The sequence below is a fragment of the Dromaius novaehollandiae genome, chromosome Z (assembly GCF_036370855.1).
Source record: "Dromaius novaehollandiae isolate bDroNov1 chromosome Z, bDroNov1.hap1, whole genome shotgun sequence".
In the NCBI taxonomy this organism is placed as follows: domain Eukaryota; kingdom Metazoa; phylum Chordata; class Aves; order Casuariiformes; family Dromaiidae; genus Dromaius; species Dromaius novaehollandiae.
In genome coordinates, this window is record NC_088132.1 from 29,317,051 (window position 1) to 29,330,726 (window position 13,676).

General features: G+C 41.1%; 1 protein-coding gene across 1 annotated transcript; it reads left to right on the top strand.

The window, feature by feature from the left end:
- Positions 1-2,622: 2,622 nt before the first annotated feature.
- Positions 2,623-8,901, top strand: LOC112978765 (IDNK gluconokinase). The gene is made up of 5 exons (XM_026092459.2): positions 2,623-2,740; positions 3,264-3,294; positions 3,715-3,801; positions 5,420-5,463; positions 7,872-8,901. Exons 1-5 carry the CDS (start codon positions 2,700-2,702, stop codon positions 8,215-8,217), a joined length of 549 nt encoding a protein of 182 aa, XP_025948244.1. The 5' UTR covers positions 2,623-2,699; the 3' UTR covers positions 8,218-8,901.
- Positions 8,902-13,676: the final 4,775 nt, after the last annotated feature.

Consider the following 13,676-nt stretch of genomic DNA (forward strand, 5'->3'; position numbering starts at 1 on the left):
GAAATCTAACACATATAATGAAAATAAGCAGATATTTTCCCTTGACAAAATCAAGTCTTCACATTTCAATTGAACGGACAATGTTCTGCCAATTAAAGAAAAATAAAAGCACTCTTCTATATGTTTCTATGATAACACAAAAAACAGCACACGAAATTTGAAAGGAAAGAATCAAATTAAGTGGATGCATTGTGTTATTAATAATGTGGCCATTTAAGACCTCTTTTATTATTTTAAGCTACTATTTCTCATACACAAGCCTGAAAGCAAAGTAAGCAAAGTACACTACTTCAAAATTCATAGGACAGCGTATTTGAGAAAATATTATTATAAAACATGATTTTAAACTCCAGTTACATTAAAACATTGAGAAATCTATCATATAAGGTCAAATAATCATGCACGTATGAGAAACATTGCTTTAATATATTTAGCACTATTGCCTATTATGGCAATCTGGTATCTGTAACCTAGAGGATGTATTCACTATGCACTGCTCCACGTTGACAGCTGTGGTGTCTCATAAACTAGCGGCTGACCCATACAGCTACAACAGAACATTCAGTATCATATAATCATCACTGGTGTCTGACCAGCATTTCACTTTTTTCCTAGATACTTCCTCCCTTCCCAGTGCCCTAACATTGGCTAGCTCTTCCCTCCATTAGAATCACAGACGTTTGAGCACTGTTGAACACATTCTCTTTTTCCACTGGGAAACCGCGTGTGGGTAGCACATACAGACTTTGGACTTGCTTGGAATTTCTGGACATTTGGCTGTTTAGCCAGAGTGGCAGCTCGGACCAACCTCCCCAAGTCCATAAATGCTTGCCATGCCCACTGTACAAGCACAGAGCAACTCTGCTATTCGTGTACTGCAAATGGCCTGTGCAAGGGCAACATAGTACGTTCTGTATCTACCTTGACCTGCAGGCAAAGGCCACCAGTAAGAAGCCTGAGCTGTAGGTCTGAGACATCCCTCTACCCATTCCCTCAAAGCGGTCCATCCCCCCTCGAAGATACAGACCTAGCACAACCCTTGCAAAAAAGACTATAAAAAAGACTAAAACCTCATACCTTCTTGTTGTCTGTATTCTCTGTTCAAACTGCAATCTTTTCTGTGAAGGGACTGTCACCCAATTCTTTTTACATGCATGAAAGTCTGTTACTTCTCATTGCTACTGTGTTGCAGCACTGTTTGCAGCATTAGCTGTGGACAGCAGTGTCTCTGGCTAGGGCATGATGTGATCCTGCACAGGTGAACTCTAAGAAAGGAAGCCAAAAATGAGCTAGATAGGAAAGTTCTCATGGTCTTCCTCCAGAGACTGCGCTCAAAAAAGGGACTTTTAGAGACATACAGCAAGGGCTCTCTTGGTTAGATTTCAAAATAAACATCTACAGAGAACCACAGTCTTTTGTCTGACACTAATGCAGGGCATACATAATAGGCTGATGCTTGTCTTAAGCCACAAGGTAGAACAGCTTTCACGATCCCAATACATGTTGCGTTCCGTATTCAGAAATAATCAAATCCCAGCTGTTCTACAGTACCACTCCATTTGATCTTTAAAGAATAATGTCGCTAAAGCAGAAAAACGGTAATATAAATACGCAGGCTTATTAATTCGTGTACACTATTAGGCTGCAAGTAGTAAATACAATGTTAGGAATTACTAGAAAACCAGAAACACCTAAACCAGACAGAAAAGCTACCGGGGAAAAAAGGGTGAACAAGACTATCCAGTAATTTCAATCCAAGCAGCAACTGAAGTTAAGATCCTTGCACCTGGCAGGGGCGTGAGTGAGAGGGAGGTAAGGTACAAGTGTAACAAGAGGCTGACGGAGAGGAGCGCTGGAAGAGTTCGCTGTCTCCTCCAGCGAAGACACCTCAAGGGAGCGACATGCCATCAGCAACATGGACCCGGCGGAGGCACTTCTGCAAGCCGTGGCGGACGCTGCCAGTACTCTGGACCACGGGGCTGCGGTGCCCAGGCAGCCAGAGGCACCAAGAGCAAAAAACCCCGCTGGCTACCCAAGACAACACCGCTCCGGCTCGGGAAGCCCCTTTCTGTGGCCAAACCGCCGGGGCAGGGCCCGTGGCGCTCGCCCTGCCCTTGTGCTCTTCCCCGGGTTGTGAACGCGGCATCTGACCCGGGATGGCCTGTCCCACGTCCTCACGCTCTCAGGACCAACGTAACAGGTGTCAGGGCTATGGGGTAATCCCCTCCGAAGAGGGATTTCGCAGAAAACTGCCTCCTTTCCCCGCGGCCAGCCAGGCCCGCCGCGCCTCCTCACCCCAGGGCCCCGCGCTCCCGCCGCGGCACCGCCATCTTAGGGTCACCCCCCCCCCCGCCGAGTTGCCCGCGGCCCAACGGCAACCCCCGGCCCGGCCCCACCGCGGCCGCGGGCACCCGCCCCGCCGCCGTGCCGAGCCCGGGGACCGCCCGCCCCGCCACTGCCCCCCCGCGGGGCTCGGGGCAGCCCCCCGACATGGCCGCCGCGAGGTCTCCCTCGCACGCGCAGCCTCCCCCTCGCGCGTCCCCGCCCGCGCCGAGGCGCCTTCCCGCCCGGCGGCCGCCGAGGGGAGGCGCCGGGGCGGGCACGGAGGCGGCGCCGCGCCGCGGCTGGGGGGGCGGTGGATCGGGAAAGGGCCGGGCTGGAGGAGCAGGTGCGGCACGGGAGCCGCCGCGGGACTCGCCATGGTGCTGGTGGTGGTCATGGGAGTGAGCGGCTCGGGGAAGTAGGTACCGCGGGCGGGCGGCGGCTGGGCTGCCCTTGCGTCGTCTCCGGGGGATTCTTCCCCAGGCGGAGCCCGAGGCGGCGCCGCCGAAACCCGGCCGCGCTGCGGGGCCGCCGCGGGGAGCCGCCGGGTGCGTGACGAGGCGAGGCCGCCCCGGCGGCGGCGGCCGGGAGGCCGTTTCGGCACTGCCGAGGTCGTGAGCGGCTTCTCTGACCTCTGCCGCGTTGTCCCGGGTGCCCTTCCTGCGGCTGGAGTCTGTTTGTAAATTTAAAGTAATTATTAAATATGCTGGGATTATTGGGAGGTATTATTTGGAAATACTGGGCTTATTGACATGGTCAAGGCTTGCATTTTCTTTGATGTCTCATTCTGGCTGCTGTTGGGGCAGGAAGAAGCAGGCTGAAGGAATGATAACAAGTTACCAGGTTGTATCCGGGGGAGGCAGGAGAACATCTCGTCTCTCAGAGAGAAAGGGGATTATAAAGTGATATTTATCTAACGGGCTTCTTGTGCTCTCTTACAGAACCACGGTGGGGTCGCGTTTGGCAGCAAAGGTATGGTTGTGTTATGTTCCAGATGTTGGGTGCTTATTACCACTCTTCTATAGGGCTTTTTTTTTTCTTGCTGCTTCTGGCAGCTTGTAGTTCACAAATAGCTAGTGTTTATCCATGGCAGAACAATTGCAATTTATCAGGTTAGTCTGTCTTCTCACTAAATTGGGATTGGGTGGCTATCACCAATGCAGTGTGGCCTAAGTTGACTTAAACAACAACCATTATGCGTCAGCTGTTGTGATGTCTTATTAAGCTCACTTTGTAGTTATGGCAAATGTCATTACATAGATGGTGATTCATACTGTGGTGCAAGAGGCCTGTAATTCTTTAGGTGTCTTGATAAACTCTGAGATTCTTATTAGTTAATATCTGGGTTAGGGGAATGATTCCCAATTCCTTTTTTTCCCTTTTTTTTATTAGTTGGGATGGAAACTCTATGATGCAGATGATTATCATTCTCCAGAGAATAAAAAGAAGATGGCAGAAGGAATACCACTAAATGATGAGGTAACTTTGTATACATCCTGACAGAATAGCCATCAACACACTTTTCTTCACAAGCTCTGACAAATCATGGTATGGTATGTTGTGCTTTATGTAAGGTAGACTGACTGTAAACACATGCTGAATTTGTACGGCTGCAGCTGGGAAGAGAGGGAGCATTTTTACGTAACAAAGAGTTATGCATAAAAAGAGTAGAGGCTATTAAATTATACTTGGTAGTTCACAAGTAGTTAAATTCTGAACCAGCATCTATCAGAAATCTCTGTTTCTTAGTCAATATACAGAGAACTGTAGCTTTAAATTACATGTTTTACTTTGAATTAAATACACTAAGACAGACAAACTTCTCTTTCCTGGAAATACATCTCACCACTTTCAGTTGCTACAGTAATTACTCCATAATCTTGCATTTTATACAATCCTACTTAAAATGAGATTCCTTTCCTTTAGCTTGCTGTTCAACCCAAACAGGTCAGATTGGTCAAGCTTACTTTTATAAATAATACTTACAAAATTAGAGACTCAAGTAAATTACAAAAATTATGATGAGATGCTTTTGAACTTCTTCTGGGAAATCCCTAGAAACACAAGGCTGAAGTAGGGTGCTCTTTGAAACACTGACTAGGGACTGAGAAAAATATTCTAGATTCCTATTAAAAGTTCTTGTCTTTCATCATTAGTGGTTGGGAGTTCATATAAGGCAGTATCTCTTTCAAAGCAGCATTGCACAATTGAATGACTAGACCATTCTTCATTGGCATACGATGCCAAGCAGGAGGGAGGTAGTTCTTTTGACACATCAGCAATGCAAAATTGTGAGGGTTGCCTTCGATGGCAGTAGGAAATTGTTCTGTAATGACAATAGCAAAAAAAAAGTTGCATTTATTTGTTCACATTGTCATTTGTTCCATTCATCCAGCAGTAAGTGCGTTGAAAGATGAAATGGGAACAATGGTTTAATGCTCGTAGGTTTGAAAAAAGATACTAAGAGCTTAAAGATTGATCAGATTCACAATATAATCTAATTTTAATCACTTGCATTGCATTTCCAAACTCTACTGGGCAAAGGTGTTGCAAAATGTGGCTGTGATTGCATTTATCTGTGATTGCTGCTGATATAAAAATGATATTATTAATTTATTGCAGATAAGTACATTTAGATCTGTGTTGATACCTCGGAGTAGTTCCTGAAAGCCTCAACTTTGATCCAAAGCATTACCTGAGTATCCCAAGGTGCAAGGGAAAAGAAATAACAATTCAACTTGCGTAAGCAGCTGTCTTAGACATTTCAAATGTTAAGTCTATTCTGTAGAGGCAAGAGATAATTTGACTGTTCTTCAAAGATTTACAAGGCACATGCTATGCATAAATACATATTACTTCCATCAGATAATTCTAGATATTTGTAATATAAAAAGTACTATTCCACTAAAAACCTCTTATTGATAAAAAGACTAGCACATCTTGTTAGCCTTAATGCAGTGGCAGCAGAGATACAAAACTGAACTTGCTCTGCATTACAATGCTAATTTTGCTCTCTAGTCAGATGCTCTGAATGTTAGAAGTGATTATTTCAAATCAATTTCATAAATAATTTTGAGCTAACTTGTTTTGTTTTTAGGACAGGATTCCATGGCTTTGTGCACTGCATGATATATTAAGGAGGTAAGAGAACCTCTATCTTTAATGAGTTGTAGCTGAACAAAACCAAGTATTTTCCCAATTGCATTCCAAAGCAGAAATATATGTAGTGGTATAAAAATACTCTGCAGCTAGTAGAGCCATTCTCTTTTCATTGATCTGAGGTATCATAATAAGGGTGAGCTAACTCCTGAGTAATAATGTGGGAAAGCTGTTGGCAATGATAGTTTTGTTCTACTGTCTGTATTAAGAACTTATTTTTGAACTGGATCTTTTGAAATATTAAATGTGACATTAGCTGCTTCCAGAGGGCATAACCACAGAATACATTGGTAATGAATTTAGGATGACATATTTCTAAAATCTTACTAGTTTCACTCAAATACAGTCCAAAATGATTAGAGCTTTGCTAAACATAAAATTGAATCTCTCTTCAGAAACATTTATTTTCAAAGATTTAAATTAGCCGACCAACTCATCATTCAACCTTGAAGTTATTAACACACACTTCCTAAATAATCCTACCTCAAATGTTCAGAAACAAGCAAAGATAATTCAAAGGAAGTTTCATGCAACTTGAAAGTGAGAAGACTAAAACATATAGCTTTAAGCTCAAATACTTTATTTTTCACCCTGCTTTAATTTGGTTTATTATACTTAACACCTAGCAAGCCTCCTTTGTCAAGAGGAATAAGAAGTTCCAAAGAGCTCAAGCATGGTCAAAATGCTGAATTTGTGTTCTGCATCCTTGGCCACATATTTTTCCATTATCTCCGATATCAGGTCTTCTCTTGATGTTTCAAGTAAGTGGGAGATAAAAGAACAGTTTCTGTGAGTTTTATCTGTGTCTTCTAAAAACGGCAGGAGGCTGATGAACTGCTGGGCCTCAACCCTTGGGGGCATTTGGTTCCTATTCAGAAGCATCTAGAAGCACCTGAAACTCAGAGTAGGGGGAAGGTTCAGGCTGGCAAAATACCTACCAAATGCTGTGGAACTGGACACCTGACACAGCTAGTTAGAGCTATGACTCATCCCATGATTGCTCTCCAGTCGCAACTGCATTTCTGTAATGCTGCATTTCACCTCTTCGTACATTTACTGCAAACAGAAAGAGGAGGAGGATCACAGCCAGTAAGTGCCCTTTCCTTTTAGCTTGCTCCCAGTAAGCTGCATCACTTCTTGGATCCTGGGCTCCATTTAGGGATAGATAAAAGAAGAAGGAAGGAGAAGCTAGCCACCCATCCTATGGCATCAGCCACTTACCTCTCATTGTACCACCTTGCTTACGAAAGTAGTCTCAAAGGTTATTCTGTCAAAACTTCTCCTCTAGCCCAGCTTCCCCTGTATCTCCTGCTCCCCAAATTTCTCTTTACTGTGCCTTCCCACAGGCTGTTACTTGCACATGTGCATCAGGAGATTGTACCTTGTTGAAGTGTGGGTTAATTTACTGAGAAATTTATCTGGCTTTGTTATGCTGGAACGTGAACCATGGCTTTCTGTGACACGCCTGCCCAAGGCAGCTCCAGAAACTCTGCAATATCAAGTATGCTCTAACAGTGCCTGATGCCAAGGTGTAAGTGCTTGTACTTGTAAGTAGCTGAGGCTGGCATGGGCTCACCTAGGTGATAACACTACGTGTTACAAGTTCTCTTTTCTTTGTTTGAGGAATGTGCATGATTGTTAAATATACCTAATTTTAATTTGATTAGAGAATGTATTTTCCTGTGCAGACATTTCAGTCACTCTGATTCATAAAGACAAAACTAATTCTAGATTTGCATTTTTGGTGCAACAGACTACCCCCACAACTTTTATGTCTTTATTTTAAGAAACCTCGTCAGTGGAAAAAATACATGCACAGAGTATGAATTAAATTTTATCCAATCCCTTGTATTACTTAAAGTGAGCACACCTGCAGTGCTCCTAGTAATTATGGCTACAGCAAACAATTAAGTTAAATCTGAAACAATGAAAACAGGTGTTGAAAATAAACCTGAATATACATTCAATAACAGAGCTTTGTTTTGTTCAGCAGTCACTTACTCTCTAGAGAGTTGCCTATCATCATTTTTTAGATGATGGATGGGAGTTTCTAAGGATACTCAGTTGCTGCATTTCTCTGCAATTAAGGAAATGCTCATGGCACTTCCTTGCACTATTAGCCACCATTCTTTCAATCAGATTCTAATAATACAGAAGCACCCTAAGATAGAGATTTTAGCAGGAGACTGGCTGGCTTGCTCTTATTTTCAAACCATGTCCTTACATTCATTATAAATTTGATTTCAAAATCCTGTCAAAATAACAAAAAAATGTCAGTACATCTAAGGCTGTTCTCTGCGAGGAACCAGGGGTTGTCTGCTATAGATACAGCACAGAATAGCTGCTATTTTAATATACCAAGTGTGGACATATTTTTTTCTTCTTGGTAGAGAAGAATCATCTAGACAAGATGCAGTTCTGGCCTGTTCTGCACTGAAGAAAATGTATAGATGTATATTAGTTAACGGAGCATCGGCACTTGAAAGCAACAAGCCAGAGAAGCCAGGAGAAAACACAGCACTGAAGATCCTCTTTGCCCATTTGGATGGGCCTATAGAGCTCATTGCTCGTCGCCTGGAGAAGAGGAGAGGACACTTTATGCCACCTGAATTACTTAAGTCTCAATTTGATACTCTGGAGCCTCCTAGAGCACCAGAAAACTTTATTACTGTCAGTGTAGAAAAATCTCTTTCCGAAATAGTGCTGGAAATTGAGAAAGCTATTTTTTCAGAGTGAGGCTTTTTCAGAGTTGTTTCTAAATTATATGTACAGAGACTCTCTCGAGGATGTTTGAGCTGTGAAACAGCATTTTAATTATTTTCTTAAGTTAATCTACTTACTTTTCCCAATACTTAAATGGATTGCAGTATCACAAGCTGTTTTATTACTGTCAATATTCTTATCATGGCTCAGTAAAGGGTGTATAACATGGAACTTTCAAAATCCATCAATGTTGTTTAGCATCTTCTCCGTATGAAGTTAAAATTCCCATTAGTATGGGTGAAAGTGGAGCTACCTAAGCACAACCTGCTTTTGAAAATCCCATCAGGAGTCACACAGTAATTGAAATTCTTGTTTTTAATTTTTTTTACTTTGTCAAACATGGAGGTGAAGGGCAAATCTGCCATTGAGTAATGAAATAATAAACAGCTTTGTAAAAAGCTGTATTTATTTTTCTACAAGTATAAAAGGCAGGAACTTGAATGATGAAGTTCTGTCAGATCTTGAACAAGTTATAGCTTCCATGTTTGTGTGCTTGGCAACCCCACCGGGGGGCTGGGACGCTATGAACTCGTGTTATCTGAACAGCAGCTAGAAAAAGAGGGGAAAAAAGGCAGTGATGGGGAGGCAATACACAAAATGCAATACACAAAATGCAATTCTCTGGAAAGCTTTGGAAATAAAATGAAAGAGGCATCATATTGGCTTTGAATTAACATTCCTCATATGCAAAGTGTACCCATTGATGAAAGCCAGCAGAAGTGAGTCAGCCAGCAAGGTAAGATACTGAGCACAGGACTGATAGATATTTCCGTCTTTTAAAAAACTAACTTTCATTCTTCCAGTGTTGGGCCTTCTCTTTCACTTCTCTCTTTTGGCATGCTTTACTCTTCCACCCAAGCCTATATTATGCCTAGTCCACTGTATGCTTATGGATAGGTTTTCATACAGCTACTTTAAAACTTGAGATCAAACCGTTTCTACTATACTTGTTTAACTCTTTTCTCTGATCAGGAAATTCTGAATATAGTCATAGATATTAAGGTTTAAATCCTCTTTTTTTATTGCCAATTTTTTAAAGTTCTTTTTTTCCCCTGTTGCAGGAGAGATGCCTCTTATCTGCAAAGTTTTCATAAGGTTACAGTAATTTCTGTTGGAAAGATTCCACAAGTTAGACTGAATGGAATCATCTGTGTGTGCAATTGCACACAGATTATTATTTTTAGTGTTTGCATGCAAATTTATGACTTTTAAGGGGATTAGTTAATTCCTTTTCAAACAAAACTTGTGATCTGAAGCATCTTTGGATCTGTTTTTATCTAGATAACTAGTTGAAAGATGCTCATCTTGTTTCTCATTTTGTAGTGGTAGTAGGGGTTTTGTGGTTTGCCAGACATTAACCACCGTGCTTAGCCCAGTATTTTATATGAACATAATCTGACTGAAATCAAACATGTTGGATACTGATTTGGGATTGTAAACGCACCCACACGGAAGTAGTCTTTTCCTGTGTGTTTGACCCGGAGGGAAGACACCAGGCAGTTAGCAGTTTTACAGTGTGCAGCTGTAGATTACTGGGGAAAAACCTTCTCAAGTCATCCTGAGTTGATTTCTGCACACTCATGGTTGTTCTGAGGGACAGCCAGGGTGCAAGTGGAAGACTCTGAGGCAAGGTTCACTGAAAGTGAACTGAAAGTGAAAACTGAAACTGAAGTGACCAAGTGGTTCTTAACACCCTCAAAATTCGGAGGCTGCAGCTATTCAGAGTCACTGATCAGAGCTGTAAAAACGTTTCATCACTATGAAAATTAAAGAAACGGCACCCTCTTGTGGTACCATCATTTTTAATGAAGTCTTCATATTTTCCCATTATGCCATTTTACAAGAAAACAGCATTTCTGATATGCCCACTATTAAATGCAGATTTACACTCACTTTTTTCAGATGCAATAATGAATTCTTTAATTCAGGACATAACAGTGGTGGGAAAGCAGCTGTGTTCTGTCACAGAACAGAGTATCAAGCAGATGATTCAATTTCAGTACCTCATAACTAAAAGAAACTGGGCATCTTTAAGTAGGAGGATCTAAAAAGCTAGATTCTTTGCCTGCATAGGAGAGCCCTTTCTTTCAGATCTGTGTATTTATATTATGCTTACAAACTGGCTGGCACCAACAGGAAATTGTGCTCCACACTTAAAAATCGCTCCTCTCGTGGGACAGTCTGTTTAGGCACCTTGCCTTGGAAGTCTCTTTTCTAAACAAAATAGTACATTCTTACTACTTTTCATATTTTATTCCTTCAAAGTCAGCTTTGATGTGCCTTATCTCCAATGAGAGGAATATTTCCTGCTCCTAAATGCATATGCCTTTTGCTTGAACTTAAAGCAAAACAAAACATCTCCGGTTCAAATGATGAGAGAAGACAACAAATCAACCATTTAAATACTATGCCATTAACATTATGAATGACAGGTGCAGATTTTGCTATTGCAGTTCAATACTTTAACCTGTTATATCCTCTCTGTGCTTGAAGGTCATAATACCTACTTACATACTTCCATTAGAAGCTGACACCTCTGCACTTTGATTTTCTAACCTCCGCAAGAGCCAGAAGGTATCAGTACATTTTTGTTGCATCTAAAGCTATTTAAATGTTGCCGAGTTAATGTTCATGAGAACCCTGTATTTTTAAGGGTAGCTGACAAATGACTGACCATGGTAGGATGTTAAAAATATACCACTTTTTTTCATAAAACTCTGATCTGAAGACAAGGCCAAAAGCATCTTTCCTTTCTTCTTCATAACTGCAGAACAGGAGAGCTTGCCCCTACCTCTTTCAGTCTCAGAGAATCACAGACATAGCCACAAAATAGTAGAACCTCCCTTTCAACAAAAAACCCAAGTAACATCTGAGAAACCATTACTCTCTGTGGGAAGCATGGGAAAATCATCTGTGCAAGACAACTTTCCATATTTGCTTTTCCCTCCAAACTCCTCCTGCTTTCATTTCATTTAGGAAGGGAAGTTTGCAAGACTCTTTGGAAACAACTTCTCATTGGCTGATTTATTTTTGCCAATATGGAACAAGACTTGTGTAATTAGCAGAGTACAGCCATCCTAGTTCACTATTTCGCAAGTTTTTGGCACAGTGTTACACCTCCTAACTGTACAATGCTTGCAATGCCACAGTGGCTTGCAGGGACAGTTGGCATTTTTCCCACTACAGGAGAAAGCCTGCTCGGATGCTGCAACCCTGCTTCACATGCAAGGCTGCAGGAACGCACAAACTGCTTGAAAGAAAATGTGAACTTGCATTTCCCTGGGATCCCACCAGCTCTACAATTTGAGACTGCATATAAAAGACTGTTGTCGACTCAATCTGTTAAACAGTCTGTTATCTGCTAATCTAAAAGACTGTTGTCTTTCAGCATCACTTTTCCTGCTTGTTTATCATGAACAACAAAAAAAAGATGCTAATCATCCAAAAGCATATTCCTGCAACATTTGGTTTACTTACTTTTTTTTTTTCTTCTTTAAATGAACTTTCACTCAGTGAGGAGTATCTTGTTGCAATTTGGATTAGTCAGGCAGGTTATTTGTATTTAGTTCTTCTGATGCAAATTTTCTGTCTGTATTTTGAAATACAGTTAAACCAGTAAGGAACCCAAAAACTAAGGAAGACACATGTGGAGTTAGAAATTGCCTTTCCTACCTTGCTGTGACCACAATATAAGTTAGTATCTTCAGAAGATATATGCACCGTACCACTTAGGAATGTGGGCCGAGCACAGCTGGTAACATGCCGTGTAAATGCTGTACCTACTACAAGAAATGTTTACAAAGGAGTAAACATTTCACAATGCTATACTGAGGAAATTAAAAATGATACGGTAATTTCCAATAATGGTAGCAATTCACAGATAAAACAAGGGAAGGGTAGAGTCTTAAACTGCAGAGTATCTATGCAAGCAAAGGAACCAACCCAACTGCCTGCCATCTCAGCTCTAAACTGACGGGGCTATTTTATTATGCAGACACCCCCTCAAGAAGAGGATTAGTCAGACCAACAATTTACAAAACTAACCATCTTGTTAAATAAATAATAAATAAATTCCCAATGGTACTTACCAAGGTTTGATGTGAATGTACCAATTTTAAACCTCCATCACTTTGAACTTTTGACTTTTAGGGTATGTGGGGGGCGGGGGGGGAAGGCATTTCTTTTTGCAAGTTACTATTAGTTTCTTTAGCAGTAGTGTGATGACCTAAGGACGCAGGCAAGGCAGCTTTGTATATAATCCTATGAGATCATTTAGTCCAATGTGGGGGGCAAAAGAGGGAAGCAGGGAAATAAAAAGACAAGCTTCAGGCACACGTGCTCTTCTTCTGGTCCAAAATGCAAGCAGCAGACTTCAAATACAAGTTATCTAACTGCTCAGAGTTAACTGTAAGATCATTTCTGAAAGAAACAGTAGATGAGACTTCTAGAAGAGAGAATTTTAAAGAGGGAAAGCAGAAGGGGCAGTGAGTATCTGCTCAGAGAGAGTGAGCAAACAGGAAGATTCTAATATGCCATTAAACCAACAAGTGTGATCATCTTTTGTTACTAAAGAGGCAATAAAAGTTTTCCCTACCTAGAGACTTTGTTCCACTTACTACCACCTTTAACATTACAGTGCTTTCTGACAAAAAATAAAGTTCTTCCTATGCAAAAGATGTCTCTGTTTTACCACTTCTTACGAGAAAGTCTAGCTGACAAGAGTTACTGATAAATTAAACATTGATTATACCTCAAGAAGTAAACTTAGCTCAAGGTTCATTGCGGAATTCAGGTCAAACTTCATTGTTTCTTAAATTTCAACAGAATTGACTTCAAATATAGTGTTTCTTGGTTGGTGTGCAACTTAAATAGGTAAATGGAATGTCATCTCAAAAGGATGTTCATGTAGGCTATATTCAGTGTTTTGGTATCTTGGTACAGCTTGGTAATTTTTAAAATCACCAGTAAAATCATCATTTAAAAATCACTTCTTTTCCCCACCTCATCCTTGGGTCTTTCATTTGACAGTGGCCTTTTTAGAAATTATGCGTTTTATTCTTAAAAAGACCTGCCTTCTGAATGACTGGAGGTCTCACTTTTTAAAGCAAGGTCGTTATAAAATGTCAAGTCAGGTAACTTACTTTGAAGAGCCCAAGAGTAATTGTGAAAATAACTGAAAAGTTCTACAGAAACTACTTGCTATCATTTCCCTATCATAACCTCATACTCAGTGCAACAAATGCCACCTACCCAAACCGAAGTCACTGTGAAGGTAAGATCCCTTGCAGGTTTACTATTGTTGGTAAAGAAAAAAAAGTAATAATAATTTCCCACCCAAACTATAGGTATATTAAAACGCTTTGATCATATAAAACTCGACCTACCAAGGGATTTTATTTTAATTGATTTTTGTTTGTTTGTTTAATACCGTG